Raw genomic sequence first — 24,642 nt, forward strand, 5'->3', positions numbered from 1 at the left:
GAGAAACATACTGCGATATTTTGAAATGACTTAACAAATTTATTGCATAGGCTGTAAGAGAAGCTGATGCAGAAAGTCCTAACTAGAAGTTCTTTTGTTTGATTCAGTTCCCTCTGCTGGAACTCAACCAGAAGAGCCTGCAGACCCTATCGGGCTCTTTGTGACACGACCTCAGGATGGAGAAGTTACTGTTGGTGGGTACAAAATCTGAGTCAAGCGGTGTTCGTAGACTGCACCTGCTGCCTGACTGTGCTCTCCACATACAGGAGGGCAGCAGTCATCTAACAGATATATTAAACGCTACTCATAATCCTATTTTAACCTACTTGCCTTACAAGGTGGAAATATCACGTTCACTGCCAAAGTTGCAGGTGAGAGCCTGCTGAAGAAACCATCGGTGAAATGGTTCAAAGGAAAGTGGATGGACCTAGCAAGCAAAGTGGGGCAGCACCTCCAGCTGCATGACAGTTATGATCGAAACAACAAGGTACAACTGGCAGAGTAAGATTCCCAGTCTTTTAGATTCTAATCTTTAATCTGGGGAAAATATAAGCGAATATAGGAATGTTTTGAGGTACCAAAGCTATATACTATGTAATACTTATGCAGACACACTTATGTTTTGACCATGCAGACGAGACGAGCACTACATACAGAATCTTGTACATCTTGTTTATGGTGAAATGAGAAAATATCTGGTGGACTGGGGAAGCAGTTTTACACCACCTACTGCAGAATGTTCTACCTTCCTCCCAAGTAATAGATACTGGTTATATTTAACAGAAAACAAAGTCAGGCAGATAGTAACATATCTATTTTCTTTTTATATAGATCAAGCGTTCAGCTATTAGTGTTGGAATTTACTGTTCTCTTGCATTGACTAGACTACTCTAAATATCTCAGTAAGATCCATTTCTAGCACAAAAGTGTCCAAGGATACACAAACAGGAACACAAGAGATTCTGTACCATGGCTTCTCATCCCATGTGGGATATGAAGCACTAACACCCTCTTCTGGATGGAACAGAACTGACTTCATCATGAGTGAATCAGCCACTCCTGTTGCTGAATCCTAGGTAGAGGCTATGTTTGTTTAATGGAAGATCTACATGTATTCCTGTTTCCAATGAACATGCAGTTACCATATGTGATGACTATATACACCCATACATCAGTACAGTTTCCTAATATAACACTGAATGCTTTGGTAGACCTGTACAGATCATACCCTTTAGCTGTTCCCACTGAATTGGGGATATGCAATTTTGATGACAGTAATGAGTTATACGTTCAGGAGATCCTTAATTCTAAAAGGAAACAGAACTGTATTTTATCCCTCGTCTTTTTCTTTATGCCTTAATACGCTGCATTCTAAATCTCTCTCAGCATTTAATTTTCTAACTTACAAAGTGTATCACTGGTCTCTGTTCTAGGTGTACACCTTTGAACTGGAAATCATAGAAGCAAATATGACCTTTGCAGGCGGGTACAGATGTGAGGTGTCTACTAAGGACAAGTTTGATAGTTCTAATTTCAACCTGACAGTCAATGGTAAAATGAACTACTGCCACCTTGCTTCTTCCTGTTTCGTTTTGTTTTGTTTTCTTCCTATACATATGCCCACCGATTCTTTCTGGTACACAGCAGCTACTAGACAAGGATAGATCTGAAGTATACACCTGCAGAGCTACAGGTGCACTTAGAGAAGCCTGCAGATGAAGATTGGGAAGAGTTGGCAGAGATAGAGAACATTAGAAGAAAACAGTTGGATGTCATTCAAGTCAGAATTGTGATGCTCTTTAAGACAACACACAGAAAGATACAGAGCAGCCCAACTATTCTCTGGCTTTATTCTGACTTCAAAAGTTTAGAACAGAATAATCAGGTTCTGTCTACGCAACATCCTTGGTGGAGTTCCTGTACATTACTATGTATTTCCGAGAATTTACCTTTGCTTTCAAAGGACTGATTGCAATTAGAATGAATAACATTAGACAGTGGTTTTCTCATTCTGGTTTCAATATACCCTGTGAAGCCAGTATCGAAACTAAAATTTACCAGCAGAGGAATTAAAAAGAAGAGTTAAGACAATTTGTCATGATGAAGCTTGAGACTAAACTAAGTTATACATCAAACACTGGATGTTGAAAGCCAGTTAGTGAGGGTTACCTATTTAAAGATACTGCTTCAATCCTCCAATATGTGATTGATTACAATTTACAACATAAGAACTTCAGGAAAAAAAAAAAAAAGACTGTAACTGAAAAGCTTTATAAATAGCACTGTAGTTTTGCGTTATTTTGATGTGCCACCTCATTCTTCTTTTGTTCCTCTTTGTCACATCAGAAGCGCCACTAAGTGGAGACTTGGATATTCGTGCTGCCTTCCGACGCACGTGAGTATGCACAGTAGAAACTTATGTAGATCAAATTATACTTCCACGCAGAATTCATTACTTTCCTAGTAAAAGCAAAGGCATGGTACCAACAAGTACAGAGACAGGGATGTCTACTAAGAAAATATTTCTACCATTAAAATACTAAATAACATCTAGGAATCATCTAAGAGAATTTTGACTTTGAACTAGCATAACAATCGTGCTTGTCTTCAATTATGCAATTTATAATGTATACCTTTTTATGAAGAACTTCAGCATTTTTTTTCCAGTCCTGTAGAGCACTCCAGATGTAAACCAACAGAGAGGGAAAAGATTCTGTGTAGTGCTTAGCCTTGATTTAGTGTGGCTTGAGGAGCTACATGCATCTTAAGACAAACATTTGCTAAACAAATTCCAAAACTGGAATTTGATGTGAGCCCTGTAAGTAGCATAACGCCAAAAACATTAATGCATTTTGACTGTATTTGTTTTCATGTTTTATATTAATTGAAAGAAGACAATGGTACTGTAAATGTCTGTGTAAAAACCCTAATATATGCAGGTCCTAGAAGACTGCAAGGTGTTGCATTGGTGCTGAAAAGACTATTCTCACCAGCTCCGTAATATCATTTGAATTTATACATGACATCATTGAATAAGATTTCCCTTCTGTTAGTAAAATTTGCAAATTTGTAACATCTTTTTTATTTCAACATTAATATCTGTTTTTTATTGTTAAATATCTTTTCTCCCTTTAAGTAAATCAGTTTCTGTTTTAATTTCTATATATTTTTGCAGTTATTAGATCAAGAACATTCCAATAGGCATCAATTTCTCTAACATAAGAGAAAATTTTGCTCTGTAAACTGCTTGAATTTTTCCATACAAGTGCTATTTCTGTATGAGATTTGGATTTTGCATTCTATCATAAAGAAGTCTTGAAGAATTTATTTACAGTCAAATCCATCTGTAACTAGCTGACCAGCCTGCTCTGGTGCCTAAAAAAGGACATTCGGTGCCTAGTTGCATTGTGTTATTTCACTGCAGTGGAATTAGGCTCCAAGGGGTTCTCTTCTTGCTAGCGGAATTAAAAGAATTATTTTACAATCAGTTGAGAGTAAGAGCAATGTTAGCAGCTTCAGGCTGTTCAGATTTTCAGCTCTTTCTATAAGAAAGAAGCCAGATTTTGAAATGAACTGTTTAAATCTGAAGCTCTGTGTCTGATACCCTCACTCAGGAGCCTGGCAGGAGGGGGGAGACGGATGACTTCAGCCTTTCTCAGGTAGTCTCTGTCTGTGTCAGCAGACAAATTCAAGTCTAACAATGAACTGTCTCTCTCTGATCAGGAAAACAAAATAAAATAAAAAACAGACAGAATTAGCTCCACTTTCTATTATAAACATTTGAATTCCTAATAAATCATGGTTTATAGTAGTGCTTATACAAGATTAGAATGTATACCAGTAAGTAGTAATATGTCTAAGATATTGAAAAGAGTAGTTTGATAGTTCAGTGAGAGGCAGATTCATCTACACAAAAGGCTTGTGTTTGGAGAGAACTATCTTCACACAAACTTCAAATTATATGCATGTCTGCCCCTCTGTTTTATACTCTTTCTTCTATACTGAGCACATCTTGACTAAAACTGTCACTTCTCTCACAGAAGTTTTTCAACACACATGCGTATGAAAATCTGTAATTTCCTGCCACACTCCTAATCCTATTATCATTAACTTTCCCGTCACATCCCTTTTGCTCCCAATGTCTTCTACCATAATTAAAATAGGAAGTCTGAGATTAGATTTAACTCTATGCATGTTAAAGCAATTATTAAGGTCTTACTCTGCAGAAAAGCCAAACGCTGATTGGTGGGCTTTCCTAAAAATCTGATTGTAATTACCACCTGGGAAGCAATAATGTGACTAATTCCCCTTCCAGCTGTAGATTCTGGTTTTCTGAATATTTGACCACAAGAAGCCCTTTTCAAAGTTAGTATTATAATAGTAATCTGTATATATGATGCCTGTAGCCATTGAAAATCTTCTTAAAGCAAGGATAAAGAGGCCAAAAATACACTTTCTTGCTTGAGCATCATACCAAGAAAATAATCTATTCCAGTACTGTACTACCTTGAAAGTAATCACAAAAGTAAATATGGTGCTTTCTTAATAAGCAGATCTCTCCTCAAAACTTATTCAAAACAGTACTGAGTCAAAATAAAAATGGTTTTGAATTGTTATTTTTTTCTCACCAACTTTGCAAGTACCAAAAGTCTGGCACTTGTTTCCCTTCCATTTTTATCACCAGTACTGGCAAAATGCCCATCCTTTATCTGTTAAAGCTGTTTTCTTACGTATTTTTATATTTGTTCCTGCCGTATCAAATTATCCTTACATTCTGGTTATACTCCTACAGACAGACTGACTGAAGTAACTAGCACTCTGTGTTGTCAGAGACAGCATTTTGGGCTACTGCTACCCCTGGTACATGTGAAAATAGTAATTTCTGTGTATGAAACAGTGATGAAGGATAAGGTGTTGCTGCTGGAGGAATCTAAATGCTGTTTCTTGGTATTACCTGATTCTTACTCTCAATACCACAGAGGTGTAAAGGAGCCTCTGAACATCGATGATGGGAGACCAACTGAGGTGAAGAAAATTCATTTTGACTTTCTAAACCCTGCCTGAATGCACAAAAAGACATTAAGACTTTTTTTTTTTTTTTTTTTTAATTGAATGATAACTAATCAGGAAATAGATTTAATTCCCAGTCGGTTCAGTACTTCCAAAACACATCTCCAGAATGATTTTTTTTTTAAGGAACTAAGCCCAAATAAGTGGTTTTAGAGACTTTGTGTTAAGTTTTCATAGTAGATCTGTACTTCAAACATTCAGAATCACAGCTAAAACACGTTTGACTCAGAACACCAAAAATAACATGGTGTACTCCATCTGAGTTTAGCATATGACAAACATCATTACATATCAAAAAATTCCTGCTGGTTGCTTCTCGTTCTCATCAATCAATTCATCAGGTTCTGTGTCAAATCACAGGATTCCTCCTTTTGCTCGCCCAAGCACCAGCAATGTGATACTCGTTTCACGATAATGAGCTCTGGAATTGCAAAGAGCCTTAAAAAATTGTAGCTGGGTATACTAGATAAAATACCAGGAAAGAAAACAAAAACAAAAACAAAAAAGTGATTTTGGACTTCAGGAAGTCCAAAAAAGGTTGGTTTAGTACTGCCCCCACTACAACCTATATCCATACTCCTGAAACTACAGCTTCCTAAAAGCACTAAAGATTCTAAATGAGAGCTTCTGCAACATCTACATGATAACCACTATATTCCAAATCAATATGACCACCAAGTTAATAACCTCTACAGTTTTCTTCTTAATCAGTACAGAAAAAATACAAGTTCATTAAACAAATTCCTTAATCTAGATCAATAATGAAAAAGAGCCTAATTAGGTCATGTCCCATGTCAGAGCACACTGTCATTCTAAACCCATCCACTACTCCACTGCAGAAATCTATCACCTATGTCATGATATAGTTTCATTTCCATTTCCTTCTAAAGCTAATTACATTTTTCTGTTACTACACAGTACTGAGGGACATGACGAAGCTGGAGAGTTGAATTTTAGTGCCCTACTGAAAAAGAGGTGAGTAAAAATCCACTAATCTTAGAGAAATAAAATTACCTTCTGCAGAATAAGTCTGGAAACACTAGAACTAGAGCAAGTAGGAGGTTAATAAGTTCAGAATCCTTGCAATTTTTCTAAAGCAGCTCTGAATGGAAAAAGGATAACAAGTACTTATAGCGACTTCCCCAAATAGTCAAGACTTCCTGCATTCTTGCTGGGTTTATAGTGGAGCAAGTAAATACATATTTTATTTATTTATTTTTATTTTCCCAAGAAAGAAAAGACCGGGACCAGTGCAATTAGTTGCTTACTTTTCACTAAAGAAAATAAATAAATTACAATACTTGTCTATAATGCTGTTTACTAAGAAATTTTATCCTAAGTTTTCACAACACACGGCATGAGAGAACTGGGAAGAGAAGCATTTTTATTAGATATCCAAACATTACTATTATTATTGTTACAGTATACAACTATATGTACTATAGATATTTTTTTTACAATAATAGAGATTCTGTGTTGTATAAATATTATATAACATATTTTAATGCTTTTACTCTAAGTCTTATTTCTTGCTTTTACTTGCACTTTTTTTTTTTTTTTTTTTTGGTGGAATTTCTTCTTCCCATTGTCTGTCCTTGACACATCTGTTTCATAATCTCTCTACATATGTTTTTTTTCTTTTTACTACCATTGTAATCTGGATATTTTGGATTCCACTGTTGACAACAGAGAGTAAGGTTTCTACTTCATTTGATTATAAATGCATGGGTCAGACTGAATATCAGAACCATTTGGTTTGAAATAATGCATGCATTTTTATCTTACATGTAGAGCATGACAAAAAATTATATAGTATGAAAGAAAATTATCAACTGCCAATTTCTGAGATGGAAATGTTTTTAAACAGTTAGAAATTAAGGACAAACTATCCAATACAAATCAATGTGGTTTTTTTTTCTTCCTTTTCTTTTGTTTTTCACCATTGCTTTCTTTTATTAGTGGCTTTACATAGTGCTTGAATCATCAAATTTTCTCAATAATCTGTTGGTTTAAATTCCTATTGTTGAAGGAAGTAGAAATGGGAACCTCTTCTTTGATCACAGATCATTTGCATTATTTGTATGCTGGTGCCTATCAAGTATGCTTTCAAGGTTTGTTCCATACACCCTTAATCATGTTTAGCAAACATATTACCAACATCACCTATTCCGTAAATGTACAGACTTCCCTGTTGCAAAATATTTAATTTCGGGTGAGGTTTCCATTGATCGTTATCATCCCATCACTCTGAGCATGCTTCTGATTACTGCCCATGGTCACTCATTTTTTGTCTCCTGAAGTTACTATAAACAATCATCACTAGACTCACATTCTAATCTCTGTAAGCAAAAAAATAATTAAAAATTTTAAAGTTTTTTTTTTTTTTTTTAATTTTTCATAAATGGAGGCCAAGGAAGGTAAAAACACTTGCTTAATTTTGTGCACTGCTAGAAGCCTTTTCTTAGAGGCATGGAAGTGAGATTTTTTCTTCTGTTTCAGAACTCAGTTCAACCTGAACTCAGAATTCAGAATTCAGTTCAAACTTTAACTTTCAATACCATTTTGTTATGTACATGTGACTTACAAGCTTTTTCCTGTGACTTCAGCATGGACTGAAGACCACGCCTATACTAATGAGAACTGGAAGGCATAAAAACTTACTGTGGAATTAAAGCATTTCTCATTAGAATAGGACAGAAAAAAAGGACCTCATGCTGAGGAACTCTCAAGAGCTATGTTGATTCAAACAGAATGGAAGATTATTCTTTCACCACTTTTGCTTTGTCCCACCTAATTTACAAGTGCCCTCAATCCAGAGATAATGAACATTCCCGCTGTAATAGAAACACCTTCATTTAATACTGTATCTCCTATTGCTGTAATTTAATTAACTGGTGTTGACATACAGATGTCATGGGCCAAGGAGAGGTCATTGGGAAGAGGAAGGGAACAGCTGTCACAGAACTATTACATGGGAAAGTTAGCGGAGACCTTGAAGGAGGTGACAGCTGACAGGGCCCAATCAGTTGACAGTAATGGGATAGGAAGGAACCATCTCTGGGATGTACAAAACTATTTTTAACCCCTCCACACATGTTTAAAACATATCAGCTGCATATTCCATTTACAGCAGATTCACTAAGCTGCATCTTAATGCCCCCAAGTGCATATTTAACCTATGAGGTGATCACTCTGGATAAGGATCCCCAGCGTCACGGAGAGTAGTGTAAGGGTGGGAGAAACTCCATGAGTCCAAGCTCTCATACGTTGCTTAGTTCCTGTTGGCAGTGGAAGAGTACAGTCTCACTGTGGCTTTATGTAATCAAAACAAATGTTTTAGCAAATATAACATGGTGAAAAGGACTAATGGGATAGGGAAACTTTTTCTTAGAGGCATAGTAAGCTTTTCTTCTGTTTCAGAACTGAATTCAACACTGTAAGAATGATAACCTTTAACTTTTAGTACCATTTTGTTATGTACACGTGACTTAAAGCTTTTTCGCGTAACTAGAAAATACCAGTACGTAGGAGGAAGAAACTACATTCTGAGCATAAGGGCTCAAATTTATTTTATTTCTGCTTGCATGGAAACAGCATTGAAACAGCACTGAAATGGTATTGCCAGATCTAAAAATGGGATGACACTGACTAATGGAAAAGCTAAAACAAAAATTCAGGAAGTCTTCTCAATTGTGAGATATAATAGGCTGTGGAATTGCTTCCAAATTGGAAGATTTAACTCATGATGTATTTAAAAATAGCTCACACAAAACACTTTAGAAAATATCATGAATAACGATACCCACAAATTTTCAGGTAAAGGGGTGTATATAGATGAGCACATAAGTAGGCAGATAGACGGAGAGACCAACAATATTTATATAAGGACTGAGGGAAAATGAGAATATCTGAACCTGTTACGCCTTTCTTATCTCCTATGATTTTATATTTTCTTTTGAGATACAATTTGCCCTGCAGAACGTTAATTGTGCTACTACAGATTTTACTGGAAATATTATATATTCTTACTTTTATGTACATATATATCTATTCCAATTCATATGTATTTGGAAATATTCTAATGTTCATTGGTATGATCAGAGCAACTTGCCCAAAAACTGGTTATGTTAAAAGATCTTGGTCTATCTGACAATTCAGTTGACAAATCAGTTCATTTGTCCTGCCTTCTGCCTTGCAGAATGACAGACTATGTGTATTCCTGAACTAAATGTTAGATAGAGAAGAGCAATTTGGATTAAATTTGTGGGTAATGTTGATGCACTGCTATGACAAAGCAAATACTCAGTAGACTGCACTTACTGCAAAGAGTCCAAACTTCAGATACACCTATCAATCCAGTGAGTGCTAGTGAATGAGGGCTTAGTGCTTAGTGAGTGCTATGCCACTCCAAAGATAGGAGATATTGCATGCCGTATTTCAACTTGCATTCACTGGGGGTTTCCTCCTCTTCAAGAGCTACAACGATGCTGGAAATCCAGAGTACTTTAATAAACATAACTCTCGTTATAAACAAGCCCTTTAGGGGAAATCACAGGAGTGCTACAAATATTTGGTTACACCTGCTGTCTAGACTGACTACTGCCATGCTTTTTTAAGTAACAGTATTTCTCACAGACTAATGGGACTGTTCTTTTCCTGAAAAAAAAAATGAAAACACACACTATAACCCTCCACTCTTCTTTGCACTGCCTGCTGCATAAGTGATCTCTGTATTGGGGTTTCCCACTGTACACGACTTCATTATATTAGAGTGTTCTGCTGCACTGGAAGTTTGCTTGGTCTTGGTGATAACAGAAACAGTAACCACAGGAAGTTTAGGTAAACTACAGAAAGTTTTAAGAAAATGTTACTTCTTTTATCCTTACTGTTTATCAAAATGCAAGCAGTGACAGGCAACAACTCCAAGAAGACAGGGCTAAGTAAAGCTACTTATTTCAGTGTAAATCCATCTGTCATAATTAGGAACAAGTAGAAGTCATTGCACTTATCATTTAGATTGCCGAGTGGAACTGTACAAACTGTGTGAGATTGATTTTACTAGGGAACAGCATTTTTCTTAAGCTTATTTCAGAGCTTTTGCACGAGTTCCTTCATTTCCCTGCTACTGAAGCACAGGCTTATTCTGCTAAAGGTGAAGATGACATTCATGGCTCTCTTGTATTAACACATGATGCCCTCTTTCTTGCCTATTGGGATGCTGCATGCTTTTCCAAACGCTTCTGTGCATCGTTCTTGAGTTCAGCAGCTTCTTGCGCTCTGTAAATCGGTAAGATTACACCAATTTCTTTCTCAGTTTGTGAACTTTTAACTTAAAACATGATGATGGGAAGAGAATGCCTTTCCCAAAGCCAGACACCTGAATTTTCGCTTGGTTTTGCTAAAGCAAACATTAATTCTTCTGAAATAACTAGATCTCTGGTTAAACCATAAAATAAGTCATTCATTGTAAATATTGTCTCATTTGCTAATACTCATCAGTGTAAGTGCCTTTATGTTTCATAGATGACTAAAGCCAACAACTGCCTTTATAAATGATGATACATATTTTAGTAATCTGTGATTCATTTGAGCATGCAGGGAAAATGTCCTGAGTAGAAAAGGAATCGTTCCTTGTTAACATAATACAACTACCTTGTTTTTAAAGTATGCTCAAGATATCAGTTCTGTTCCTTGCTTTGCCATGTTTTGCATATGATCATCACAGGACAGTACATCCCCCTGTGTTTAGATTTGTTATTGTCCCCTATTGTTAAGGGAAGTTACAATTTTGTAGCTTTGGCTATGAGATAGTAAATCCTTTAGAACAGTGTTTGGATTTTAATTATCGTATATATAAATTTGAGTAAAACTACTCTGCTGTTTAATTTCATTATTTTGGGCAATAATATAGTAAAAAGTTAGACTGCTAAATTCTTTATTAATAAATGCTTTCATCAAAACTATACATAGCTTGCCAAGTCTATGGCTGTTTTAAAATTCTCTCAGTAGTGCCATTCAGATATTCTAATATCTTCCTGCAGAGGTGATGGAAAAACTGAATCACAACCTGATGTAGATGTCTGGGAAATCCTGAGGAAAGCTCCGCCTTCTGAATATGAGAAAATCGCTTTTCAGTATGGTATCACAGATTTGCGTGGGATGCTGAAACGCCTCAAACGCATAAAGAAGGAAGAGAAAAAAAGTACAGGTTGGAAAGCTCTATTTCTTCCAAATACATTTGTGTGTATATTCTTGTTTGGGAGTTCTTCAAATGTTAACATCAACTGGACAGCAGCCAGACACAAGAGCATGGGAAGTATGAGTGTGATACAGTTTCCTTTTCCAATTTTTGCATGATATTTACATTTCATTTCCATTATAAAGGTTTCTTAAAAACACTTCAAGCATGATGCATTTGGGATTCTTGAGCCTCTTTTAGTCCTGTCAAGTATAAATTACCTACTTTTAACTAATTTGTATTAAAAGTCAGAAGCAGAGAAGATAAATTGCCTTTCATTAGTACTGAGAAGATAAATATAATTTTCCTGTGGTCACACTTAGCTGTAACTGTATTTAGGATGTGTTGAAGTACATATTTATGTCTGATTTAGAATATTCTACTTCACTCATTTTAGTTAATATCACAAGCCTTTCGTTCTATGTTAATGAATAACATAAGACAGCATGGGATGAAGAACAGACAAAAAGAAATGGTAAAAATGCAAACAGGGATGGAGAAAGTGGACAAGGTTTAAAATGGCATTAAACAAGAGGAAACAGAATGAAGACTTATTTTCTCGACAGAGAATGTCAAGAAAAAGAAAAAAAAAAAAAGGAAAGAAAGAAAACAAAAAGAATAAAATTAAGATACTCTTTTTACAACTCATTCTTTGTCACAGCATTCCTCAAGAAATTGGATCCAGCTTACCAAGTGGACAAAGGACAAAAGATTAAATTAATGGTTGAAGTCGCCAATCCAGATGCTGACGTGAAATGGCTGAAGAACGGACAGGAGATCCAAGTGAGCGGCAGGTAAACTAGAAGTATGAGAAATTAAACACAGAACGGCCTGAAGCATGGACAAAGTAGAAAAGCTAGCTATACTTAGAAAGAAACAAATAAAATAGGGAGAAATAGGAACTATGAAAGAATCTACATAGCACATTGAGTTGTGGCCAGTTTACTGTTCTCATGGCTGTTTCTTTTTCTTCCCTGTGCTCTGTATATCTACATGTGGAATGGGATGCTCACACCTACCTTCTTAGCAAGTAAGTCCTCTGATTATGCTCTGTTGTTTATGTATATATCCAGGGTTCAAAATTCTTTCTTACATGGGATATACTTTGCTGCAGCGTGCTTGTAAAACCAAAATTTCAGTGATTTGGTGCTGGAACCTTTAAGAGGAATTGTAATGGTAAGTAGTCAGGCTTGTGTCTGTGTTAGAAAGGCATTTACAGTCACCAGCATTCCAACACCATCCACAGGGGTTTGTATGCCCCAGTTTAGTATGAAGAGATCTCCATAATCCCCTGTGCTTGTTTTCAAAACACTGTTTCTGCCCACTGCACTAGAACAGCGATTCAGGGGTTGAATCTTAACAAACCTTGCCACTGATGTCAGAAAAGAAGCGGGGAGCTTTCTTCTCTGCCTGGCAGGGGAAGACTGGGTCCAAAGGAGGGAGTCTCAGATAATTACACTTAGATTCTCTTTTCAGATATATTTTTGAAGCTGTTGGGAATAAAAGAATCCTGACCATAAACCACTGCTCTCTGGCTGACGATGCAGCATATGAATGTGTGGTAGGTGAGGAGAAGAGCTTCACAGAATTATTTGTAAAAGGTGAGCAATGGCAGCAAGATCTACCCCCTAACATTTAGCATCAAATTAGTTAAATCCTTATTTAATCTCAAATTAGTTATCTCAAAGCAAATTCTCCAACATATGAACAAAATCTGAGATCTATCAAAGTAGGTATTTTTCTTACAGTTAAAGGAAGACAGCTTTTCCCTATAGCTGCAACTGAGAAAGCACAGGAAAATAGCTCAGTAATAGTTATTAATTCTCATTTGGAAAGTGCTGTGTTTCCCAACAATAGAGCTAGAAACTTACTTTAGAAATTAGATTCTGTTCAAGATAAATAAGTACCTCAAGCTTTACAAGCAGATCAAGTAGTACAGAAAAATAATGCCTCTGTCTAAGAATTTTGGAATATATGTGAAAACTGATTAATCTTATGTTTGTATTCTGTCTCATGAAGTAAATACCAAAAGGTCATCTGATAACATTGGTAATACGATCCAGCATAGTAAATCTTAAGTTCCAACTCAGAGAGCATCACCATGTATTTTGTCAGGGGCTCCTCCTGTAGAGTGCTGACTGAGACCTACTGCTGACATTCAGTCTTTCAGAATATTGTTTCAATAAAGGCCTCTTCATTTCCAGAGCCTCCAATCCTGATCACTCACCCACTGGAGGACCAGATGGTGATGGTTGGAGAAAGAGTGGAGTTTGAGTGTGAAGTGTCTGAGGAAGGAGCTACTGTAAAATGGTAAGGGAATAGAAAAGGAAATAAACAAACAAACAAAAAACAGCAAATAAGAAACAGGCCATATTCCTCCATGGGACATTCTAGAACCAGTGTTTGTGGAGAAGAGCTGTGGACTAAAAAGGATGAAGGCATCCTACATCAGTGCTTTCAGAAAAAAAGTATTTATCCTCCTTCTATATATCAAATATTGAGTAGAAACTGAGAGGCCAGAACATTACAGAAAACAGATGCAATGTAGATATTTGAATATCAATGTAGAACGGCTGAGGTCACTGGGCCTGTTCAGCCTGGAGAAGAGGAGGCTGAGGGGAGACCTCATCGCAGTCTACAACTTCCTCGTAAGGGGTTGTCAAGAGGCAGGAGACCTTTTCTCCATTAACACTAGTGACAGGACCCGCGGGAACGGGGTTAAGCTGAGGCAGGGGAAATTTAGGCTGGACGTCAGGAGGGGGTTCTTCACAGAGAGGGTGGTTGCACACTGGAACAGGCTCCCCAGGGAAGTGGTCACTGCACCGAGCCTGTCTGAATTTAAGAAGAGATTGGACTGTGAACTTAGGCACATGGTCTGAACTTTTGGGTAGACCTGTGCGGTGTCGAGAGTTGGACTTGATGATCCTTAAGGGTCCCTTCCAACTCAGGATATTCTATGATTCTATGATTCTATGATTCTATTTTATAAGTGTCTCTAGGATTTCTTGTTCTGCGGCTACAGGATGCTACTGACTCAACTGAGCCGTTAACATTAAAGTTTTCTAAATGCTTGACAGCAACGTGTAACTATTACATTGACTAATCAGATCCACATTGTGATGAGCTCCACTCTTCTCAATTGCAGTGAGATTTTCTTTTCCTTAAGCAAAAAGTCAGCCTCTGCTGAGACAGAGGGAAGGCCATTGACTTATTTTAACATATGTGTTGTGGTGATCCTGCAAAGCCAGTCATTATGTATATGCAGCTAGTGGGATTAAGATGACAAACATTGTGCCCATAGAGCCCATTTTGTTGGGCATTCCAGCTGAGGGGAAGCTGGAAGGTTCACACTGCCTGGGCAGGCACAGCAGGCAGTGCTCACATACCAGGCCTTAGGCACACTGTTCTCACTTCATTTCTCTACCAGATGAAATTCTCTTGTGCTTGTTAACAGCTTCAGGCACATGGTTATCAACTGATCCCACAATGCCCATTACATTCTTGGAAAGTGCTATCACTCATCTGCTCTCCCCAAGGAAGGAACTGAGAATTTAAATAGAGCCCAAGAGCTGGTAGAGCATATGCATTACACTATTAAAACCACATGCACAGGCACACACATGCTATTGTTCAGGAACTGCTTACAGATGCCTGGTCACAAGAGATGGGGACAACCATATCTGTCCCTCTCAGGGCACATTGCAGCTGCCACACTTTGATCCTATGCCTTTGAACGACTCCCATACATCTTGCAGAGCTGTTATCTGTGGGATGGGCATTTGCTGTGACAAGGGCAAAACGGCAGCTGTCTCTGCCTGAAATGCAGCAAGTGGTCAGAGAAACTCTTCAATGCATAGCAACAGAAAACTGAGCAGCTAGATATTTACACTACACACATCTACAAAACATAACTGTTTTTATGGGAGACTCCGTCAGTGCTCTTTGGCAACAGAGGCACAGGAAAGAAATGTCCAGGAAAAACGTGAAATATGGTATGGAGAAACAGTTCTGGTTTTATGTCCTTTAGGTGAAATGCTCTACAGTTTAAGCTAAGTAACAGGCACTAGCTAAAGGCACCTGTTACAGATCTTGCACCCTTTAAACCTAGGAGATGAAGTCACAAGCACATGAAAAGAAGCAAATATGTGACTTGCACAAGCCAGATAAGGCCTCCAGCCTCCTAAGCGTGACCATCGGACTAGGGCTTGGAGAACTCATCATGTGGGTCTCTACGTAGTTATCAGGAAAGACTGTCCTCTCAATCACCTAGAAAGATCTCATGTTATCCTTACACAGTACTAAGGAATAGTCATTTCTAAGCTTCAGATGGCCTTGGAAATAATACAATTATTGAAGAAAAAGATTTAATAAAATATGTAGTTTTGACTTGGTTTTTCCATCTCTGAATGCTGGATGTATCATCCAAATGATACAGTTCCAGACAACTTCAAATGAAAACAAACTATAGCAATGTAACAATAAATCCATGTGTCCCCACTACTACGCAGTTCCTATGTCACTGATATTTGTGAGTTTGGATCAGATGACCTAGACTGGTCCTTAATCTAACACTTCTAGGGTTCTATAAAATCCTCTTCTTACAATTTAGTGTCAGTTGATGTTTCTGCTTCACTGCTCTAGTTACCAAGGGAGGGGCTATAATATTACTTTACATAAAAAGTTTTTCCCTTTTTGCCACAGTAGTACAGTATTTTAAGTCAGGCGATGCCTGGGAGGTCTCTTTTGCAGTTTATAATTTTATCATTACCCTATTTGTCAGTACACCCATCTGCAAACACTCTGCTCATACTCATCAGCAAACTGATAGTCACTAAATCAAACAAAAGATAAATATACTATTCCTTTTAAGCAGGTTTTAAGACACTGCTCATTGCAAATAGTCTATTTTCATTATTTAGACAAGACTTCAAGAGATCTCTTTCTTAACCACGGGCTGAAGAGAATATTGAAATATCGTTGACAATCCATATGTCAAAATACATCACCAAAATAAATTAGAAGTTCATCTTTGGAACAGTAGCCATGGCATGTGTGTGTGCCTGTTTTTGTCACAGCAGCATGTTGAATTTCTAGATTATAGCCCATTCGCAGCAATTCAACAAAGGTTTGTGCATTGCATTGTAGCAGTTGCTCCAGAACTAAGTGCATACACGAGAGCATCAGCTAGGAGAACATCTTGCACCTGACATCAGACTCCTGCCACTCAGCAAGCAGAGGAAACATTATCCTGGCGTACCACTAAGCATTGTGTTTCATGTGGTGTTGCAAGTGTTCTGCTTCCTCCCTCACTATTGTTGTAGCCCTGTGATTTGGACACTAGGCCAGGGTTTTTCTAATCCCACTGTAAATTCCAATAAGCTGTACTCTAAAGAACAGTTAGGAGGGGATAAACTGTAGGTATTTTGAAATGAACTTGCAGCAGGTACATCTAAATCACAAACTAGGATGCGTGTCTCTGCTTAAAGCTTTAATCTGTGATTTACATCAGCAGACTCTGACATAGGCAAAGGGTTTCTTTGCATGTATCTACTCTGAGATTAGAAATAGAGCATTCTAATGAGTCCCTAAACAGCACTGCCATTTCCTAGCCTGTAAGGCCCTTGGTTAAGTTGCATAGTCACCAGCAACAAACAAGGGAAACAACATTAGATAGAAAGCAACCTCTTACTTTTCTAGAAGCATTCAATTTTTTCTACTTTTTTTCACATGAATATCAAATAGAAAAAAAAAAAGTTTACAAACTGCAGTGGTATTCAGATAATATAAATACATTCTAATGATAAAAAATATAACAGGCTACGAAAGGAGGTCAAGCTGAAGAAATTCTAAGTTATTTTCTTGGATCTTGTTTATGTTCTTTAGGATTAGGGACAGGAAAGCTATAAAAAGTCTTACATATTTTTGTGTGACCTTGACTAAACAGCTTGAATCCTCTCTGCTCGCTTCCTTTCATGATGATTGGAAATTACAATAATTAAATTTCCTCTCAGGCTGCATGGTGAAGCTTAATTTAGTAATGTCTTAAATATACCATGGCATCCTTGAATAGAAAGGACTAAAAAATCCAAAATACATTTTCATTTAAATCCATTCTAAATTTTTCTTCTTTTACTGATGCCCACAAACCATGAAATTATAATGACTGCAATTCAAGTCAGGAAAATTAAGACTTTTAAGTCATCATTCATCAAGTCCTTATTACCTTATGGCAAGATAGTACCTTCACTGCTGGTATTTCTTTGTCCCTGTATCTTCTACAATATGTATTATAGTGTCATGTGTATCTACAGTATATAAGTAATAACAATCAAGAAAATCCTTGTAAAAGAACAACCTTGAACCAAAAGTGAAATATGCAGTAAAAATTAGTGGTCAAGCTAGTAAGATTCAGGTCCCTAGCAGTTCTGGTTCTGCTAGCATTTGTGAAATAGTCTCGCTTTTGTTAACTTGAAATGCTAGTAAGATTGGGGTTGTGTCCTTCAATCTCTAGTAACACTGAGCTGACTCTTACTTATCTCTTCCACCCATGAAAAATAACATCATTTGGCATTGCAGGGAGAAGGATGGAGTTGAGCTGACACGGGAAGAAACATTCAAATACCGATTTAAGAAAGATGGAAAAAAGCAGTATCTAATTATTAATGAGTCAACCAAGGAGGACAGTGGACACTATACCGTGAAAACCAACGGTGGGGTATCAGTCGCTGAACTAATTGTACAAGGTAAGCATAGGTAATGAAAAAGGAGAATCTGAAAACATGAAAACAGGCTGAAGGTAACCTTCTCCGGGATAGCGCAGAGGGATAGTGCATCATCCTTGTGCCAGGGAAAAAGAATATTTCATAGGTGGCATTAGGTTTGATAACAGAGGCCTCAAGGAGAACTCAGACCTGTGTGCCGGATGTAATGGATACCCTGATAGTAACAGGGGCTTAGCTATCAGTCTTATTAAAGCCCTGCATGCTGTGGATTTTCCTTCATATTTCACCTTTCCACAAACAGCTTACTCAGCCCTAGCCTTTTCTACTCAGTAAAGCCACACCAAGTGTTTATTAACAGATCTATTCTGATTTGTCGATTTGTGTACTGACTATTCTCGCAATATCAGAGAAAAAGCTGGAAGTTTATCAGAGCATTGCGGACCTGACAGTGAAGGCACGTGACCAGGCTGTCTTCAAGTGTGAAGTTTCTGATGAAAATGTGAAAGGAATCTGGTTGAAAAATGGCAAGGAGGTGGTACCAGATGAAAGGATAAAGATCTCCCACATTGGCAGGTTAGTCTTGTTTCCGAAAGCATGTACAAGTTTGGATATTACGTTACAACCCACAGGAATTATTATCTCAGGGGGACAGGAATATAAAGCAAGACTTTGTCCTGGCTCCAGCTAAAATGAGAAAGTTAAAATCTTCTCATCCACAATCAGCACATAGTCACAGGCTTGCTTTGGTATGTGATCTGGCATTTTGCATGTATGGAATCAGTGGAGCATCAGCAGAATTTGTTTTCAGTTTTCATTTGGATTTCATGTTTTGCTGGTATTCAAAATATCTAGAAAACATGTTTTTGGTAACTTTAAAATTAACGGTAGTGTTGAGACAGATTAATATAGCATTTATGTATAAGACCCTTCAGAAAAACTACTGATTCATATATAAATATTAACCATTGCACCGTTCCATGCTCAAGTTTCTTAATACCCTAACTCTTACTGGCAATCAAGACCAGGAAACTTCCTAAGATACATGAGTACTACATGTTAGGTAAATTCTTCCTTGGTACTCCCTTTCTCTACGCTGTGTTGAATTTACAGTAATAAAAAGATGGAAGATCAATGTTTATCTTGTTTTTTACACAGTTTACTGTATTTACAGTCTGATCAAATTAAGTATGTCAGCAGTGCTACAATTGTCCTTTTTAAGGGTAAATGACCAGACTAACAGAAGCAGAGAAACAGCTTCATCTCTTCAGAGTAGACTATACATTAACCTTGACAAGAAAAATCCACTCACAGACATCATGCTGAGATGGATTTACTCAAATGCTGGAAGCAGAGCAGCCTATAGCCCTAGAGGATGTTGACTTGATGTTAGGGAAAGCGGAGAATAAATAGTGCTGTTTGTTAAAATCCTATAGCCTGCACCTCATCTCTTGAAATAGCCTTGTTTCTCCTGGAATGGTAAGGTAAGGGAGTGGACCATATTTGTTCATGTTTCCAGAATCCATAAGCTCACTATTGAGGACGTTACGCCAGGTGACGAGGCTGACTATTCATTCATCCCTCAGGGATTTGCTTACAACCTTTCTGCCAAGCTTCAGTTTTTGGGTAAGTTGTATTAGAATATACAATGGGATTTCCACAGGGATAAAAGGATGGAACTAATCCTGGTCATACCAGGAAAGACTATGGAGAATCTCTTTCCAGATACCTCAAGACGGGTGCATTACGTTGCTTTTGCCCGTTATTTTGCTATCATTGCTACATCGTTTTACAGAGCCTGTTTTCCAGTTTATTGCATTAATCTACAGATGTACATTCCTTAAGAGGATTTAATGATTAATAAGTTTTAGATTACTTTTTGAATGCAAATTATATGAAATTTTGGTTTTCAGATCTATTTATCCTAACTCTCCCCACCTCTTTTTTTTCCAGAGGTCAAGATTGATTTTGTACCAAGAGAAGGTAAGAATATTCATTATTTATATGCAAGTAAACATGTTTTCAATAGCAAAGGAAACTGTATCTTCATTTTTAATGAGGAGTTGACATAAGTAGTCACCTCTTTTTCATACAGAACACTCAAACCATATTTTAAACTTATTTCTTTGCCTTTGCTATAGAGCCTCCCAAAATCCACCTTGACTGTCTGGGCCAGTCCCCTGACACTATTGTCGTGGTGGCTGGGAACAAACTGAGATTGGATGTTCCCATATCAGGAGATCCAACACCCACTGTCATCTGGCAGAAAGTGAACAAGGTAATGTGTAATCTGACACAATAGCTGAGGCAAGAATGTCACACCAGTAAATTTATTTTCTTTCTCAAATCTGTCTGTGATTAAAAATTCTTATTTAAAATTATTTTTAATTATTTTTAAATTGTAAAGTATTTTTTAATTATTTATTTTTTAACTCAAGAAGAAAAATTAAATAGCTGCAATGTAGTTCACTGGGATTTATCTGTTTTTGTAGGAGTCACCTTGAACTGTGTTTTTTTTATGAACTTGCCTTTTGAACTTGAGCTTTTATGAATGTGACTTTTTTTTTCCTTCCAAAGGTAGGGACTGTATCTATATGAGTAGACATACATACATGCAGGTGGTCGGATACCATCTAAGTTTATTCTTCTGATACCTCAGAGAAAAAGAAATTGATGATCAGTCACCCCCATGATCTCACTTGATAGTACGGACAAGTTCTGGAGGTGGCAGTTTCTTTTTACCATCTTTCTCAATAATTCTTCTACAGTTTGTGAAGAAGATGTGTTCTCAGCTGATCAGTGGGGTAAAGCTGTATTTGGTATAATGAAAAGAGAGGACACTAGCTATTTGCCTAATCAGAGCACTTGCAAAACATCAAAGAAAAAAATTAGAACCTAGACACAAAAGTGTCTAAGCGAGCTTCCTTCCTGGCTATCTCTGAACATCCACACCCCTCACCATCTGTGTGCTCTTGAGCTATAACGAGCACAAAACAGACATAATTTGCATAAGATTCTACAGCATCATTACACTTTCCATAGGTAGCACAAAAGTAAGTAGATATAGAGAAAATAATATTGCCAATTATATTCATTTTCCCAGACTCATTTCTTCACAACTTTGCAGCATTCTTTGTTCAGGTGGACATATTTAGTAACATTTAGGATTTCTTTCTGCAATGCAGAATTAGTATGGAACCTAACAAAAAAGCCATTCATCTCTTCTTAAGGAACCAGAAGCAGTTTTTCTGACCGTCTCATACAAACATTTCAAACCCTACAACTTATTATTTCCAAGGTTTGAGGTCTCAACACGAGTAAAAGGAAACAAGTTTGATTTGAAGGATGCATAGCATATACTAACTACTGAAATCCAAAATAAACAATACCAAAGCTTCAGAATACGTTGCTTTCTGTATGTTACAGATCTGACTATGTTTCTGACCATTAAAACATTTATATTGACTTACTATCCCATCATTACAGAAAAAGGTAAACCTTATTTATGTAGCTATACAAAATAATTGTTACCACAGGATGCACACAGACTCAGAAGCAGTTACTGTTCTACTGCAGGAATGCACCTTTGTTTATGAAGCTGTAGATTCAGTTTTGCTGACTTATCTTTCCTTTAATTCACTACAGTCCGATACATCTATTTCCATTTCTGCTTTTTACTTTCATATCTGTTGTTTCCTTCCCAGCACTTTTTGCTCTCACTTTGCTCTTCACTTTTCTCACACCTCCATGTTCAAGCACCCCAGCCCACCTATGGACTCTTCTGACTTGCAGAAACAGCTTTAGTGTTCTGCTCAGAAAATTCAGCTTTCTGTGGTTTCTTTGTTTATCTAGAAAACTGATCTGTTTCGAAGCAATGATGACTCCATGACTCCCTCAGAAAACAGCAGTGATTTAAACACTGATAGTAAGGTAAGTTCCTTATTATTTTTGCGGACACATAAATATGCTTAGTGTTTTCCATTTAAATGGTCCTATTCAGACAAAAATAAAATTCAAGTCAGTAGATTTTAAAACTGGTGAAGCAAATAGCACAGCAAGCCCAACATCCTGCCTCACAACAGCGATTACCAATGACTTTGAACAGGCAAAACAGATCTGGAGAGTGAATTTCAAGTAAGGTATTGATCAAGGAAATCTCTTTCTAATCACCGTTACATGGTGGCTGGATTACAAGCAATCAAAGAAGCTGTTTAAAACTCACTTCGATGTATTTATGAACGTTTATCCCCCACCTTTTTTTTGTTGTTGTTGTTTCCCCCACTAAACTCTAAGCTTCAATAATATCTAGAGGAAGAAAACTAAGACAAAATCTTACAAGACACAAAGAAAGATGAGAATGAGTCAAAAGAGTAAGCAAAGTATGTACAAAACAGTCAAAAGAAGACTTATTTTCCAACAACTTTCCTTTTTTTGTAATAGACAACTTTTTGATTTTGGTAGATACAAAAGATTTTACATTTGCTATGCAACAATACACCTTTCTCAGGGCACCTTTCTCAGGGTTAGGATTCTGCTGTGCTAGTCAGTGGACGGGCACAAATGCTTTGTAATGCTTCTTCCAAGTCTGAAGATATGTGGGCACATAAAGAGTAGAGCACGTTACAAATGCACAGCAAAGTTCCTGTGGTTATGTTTAGACCTCACAGTCAAAAGAAGAGTAGAAAGTTATCCCATATCACATTCTTGAGTGACAGAAATCACATTGATGCCATTAACAAAGGAATACAGTACCTTTTTTAGAAGGAAATTGATCAAATCTGTTATCTGATGCCAGATATTGTTGAACAGAAGTGTTTGCCCTAGTATTTGAATTGAATTTGTAATCCCCTTTGAATTTACAATCTACACAACTGTTATCCATGAAACTTTACATTGATACTAGTAGTTATCCCAATTAGGAATCTGTAGTGCCGGGTGTGTGAAACTAGCAATGAATCATAACAACCTGGGGACTTTCAGAACCAATTTTTCTCTAAATTACTTGCTTTATGCATGCCATTTAGTCGGTATTTTCTCTTTTCTCCATCCAAATGTGGAGAAAAAAATATTCATAGCTTTTGAATAATATTGATAATATTCAAAATGAAGCTTTCCACCAGCTTACATACAGGCTCATTAGGCTGTCTCTGGCACAACTCGCATTGACTTTTCCTGTTACTTTCAATGTCCACAGCTTCTGTTTGAGTCTGAAGGCAGAGTTCGCGTGGAGAAGCATGAAGACCACTGTGTCTTCATCATTGAAGGAGCTGAAAAGGAGGATGAGGGAGTATACAGAGTTATAGTTAAGAATCCAGTGGGCGAAGACAAGGCTGATATCACAGTCAAAGTTATTGGTAAGTGAAGGAAGGAAATAACCAGAGCATGAAAGTGTATTGAGTTCACTGAAACTCATTCAACTCTGAAATTGACGCAGGTTCCGAGTTTAAGCTTTAAAAATAGACAGAAAATGATCATAAAGGCAGGAATACTTTCAATTACAAAATTTGGCAGAAGTATTTTTCATAGGTAGTTGCCTGCCTTGTGAAAAGGAAAGCGAACAACTCCCAGTAGAAATCCACATGTTTACTTTTTATATGTTTCTAGTTTCAAATGATCCTAACATTTTATAGATGACATTCCCTTCTAAGGAACACCCTTCAGGCTAGTATGAGATGAGAAAAACTTCCTGTCATTTTTTTGTGTTTTCCATTTTTAAACAAAGATGACTTCCTTCTGTACATAGTAAGCGGCTAATGGCATAAAGAGAGGCAGCGTATCAGATACAAGATAAACAGACTGACACTGTGAGTCACAGAAGAGCTGGGGGAAATATGCTTTTGAGTCAGTAATTTTTATCAATTTTCTCATGTTTAACTTGTTTTTACCCTACCATGTATATGACAAATGCTCAGGTTATAAGCAAATTTTGAATTGATAAACTGGAATTATTTTCATCTGTAGTATTAAAAGTTAGAATTAACTGCTTTTCATCTTTTATATCTCCAAAATAACAAAATATATGAGACACGCAGCTGTTATACTCTAGACAAAGTTTATTCTAGACAGAGTAAGAAACCCTGGAGCAAGTCTATTGTTACAGGATTGAGAACAAACTACTACTAGGTTTGGATTGCTGGTTCTCATTTGAGTGGAGGACTGGTGAAGCTGTTTGCTAAAACACCTAGCAGAGTTCTGTCCAGTGGTTTGAGGTAGAAGAGCCAACAAATGAGCAATTTTATTTCTTTATGAACAAAATAAAGGCAGGAGGCATCCTCTGTCTACAAGAGATTTCGCTACATACCAGAGAAGGAAATACCAATGCTGCTTCCCACTAAGAAGTGGGTTCTGTCTGTTTTCTTTTTCCTGGTTCATAGCATAAATCTATGTCAGTCGTGGATGACTAGATGCAATTTATCACAGCTAGCACACAGCTGATTACCCAAAACCTTGCGTTTTGCAAAAACGTGATGATGTCTGGAAAGAACAAGATAGCTGAATAATTAAACAGTATTTAAAAGAAAACCAAACTAACCTGGAAGCATCAAAAAGTAGAATTCACTCTGGATTAAGACCATGCATTCTATGTTGTATCTACTGTTGTAATCTGACAAATTT

The 24,642-nt window shown here is 37.0% G+C and overlaps 1 protein-coding gene across 1 annotated transcript in view; it reads left to right on the forward strand.

Annotated features, from left to right (window-relative positions):
• Positions 1-24,642, forward strand: part of MYBPC3 (myosin binding protein C3) — a 56,525-nt gene that overhangs the window by 11,006 nt on the left and 20,877 nt on the right. Inside the window, exons 4-23 of the mRNA XM_032188057.1 lie at positions 108-194; positions 339-487; positions 1,434-1,551; positions 2,347-2,395; positions 3,615-3,659; positions 5,989-6,045; positions 6,760-6,762; positions 10,334-10,357; positions 11,112-11,278; positions 11,970-12,102; positions 12,336-12,338; positions 12,785-12,909; positions 13,513-13,618; positions 17,885-18,051; positions 18,438-18,603; positions 19,547-19,653; positions 19,981-20,010; positions 20,169-20,305; positions 21,880-21,957; positions 23,222-23,381. Coding sequence (XP_032043948.1) covers positions 108-194; positions 339-487; positions 1,434-1,551; positions 2,347-2,395; positions 3,615-3,659; positions 5,989-6,045; positions 6,760-6,762; positions 10,334-10,357; positions 11,112-11,278; positions 11,970-12,102; positions 12,336-12,338; positions 12,785-12,909; positions 13,513-13,618; positions 17,885-18,051; positions 18,438-18,603; positions 19,547-19,653; positions 19,981-20,010; positions 20,169-20,305; positions 21,880-21,957; positions 23,222-23,381 — 1,911 coding nt within the window. The remainder of the gene's footprint in view (positions 1-107; positions 195-338; positions 488-1,433; positions 1,552-2,346; positions 2,396-3,614; positions 3,660-5,988; positions 6,046-6,759; positions 6,763-10,333; positions 10,358-11,111; positions 11,279-11,969; positions 12,103-12,335; positions 12,339-12,784; positions 12,910-13,512; positions 13,619-17,884; positions 18,052-18,437; positions 18,604-19,546; positions 19,654-19,980; positions 20,011-20,168; positions 20,306-21,879; positions 21,958-23,221; positions 23,382-24,642) is intronic.

The sequence above is a fragment of the Aythya fuligula genome, chromosome 5 (assembly GCF_009819795.1).
Source record: "Aythya fuligula isolate bAytFul2 chromosome 5, bAytFul2.pri, whole genome shotgun sequence".
In the NCBI taxonomy this organism is placed as follows: Eukaryota; Metazoa; Chordata; class Aves; order Anseriformes; family Anatidae; genus Aythya; species Aythya fuligula.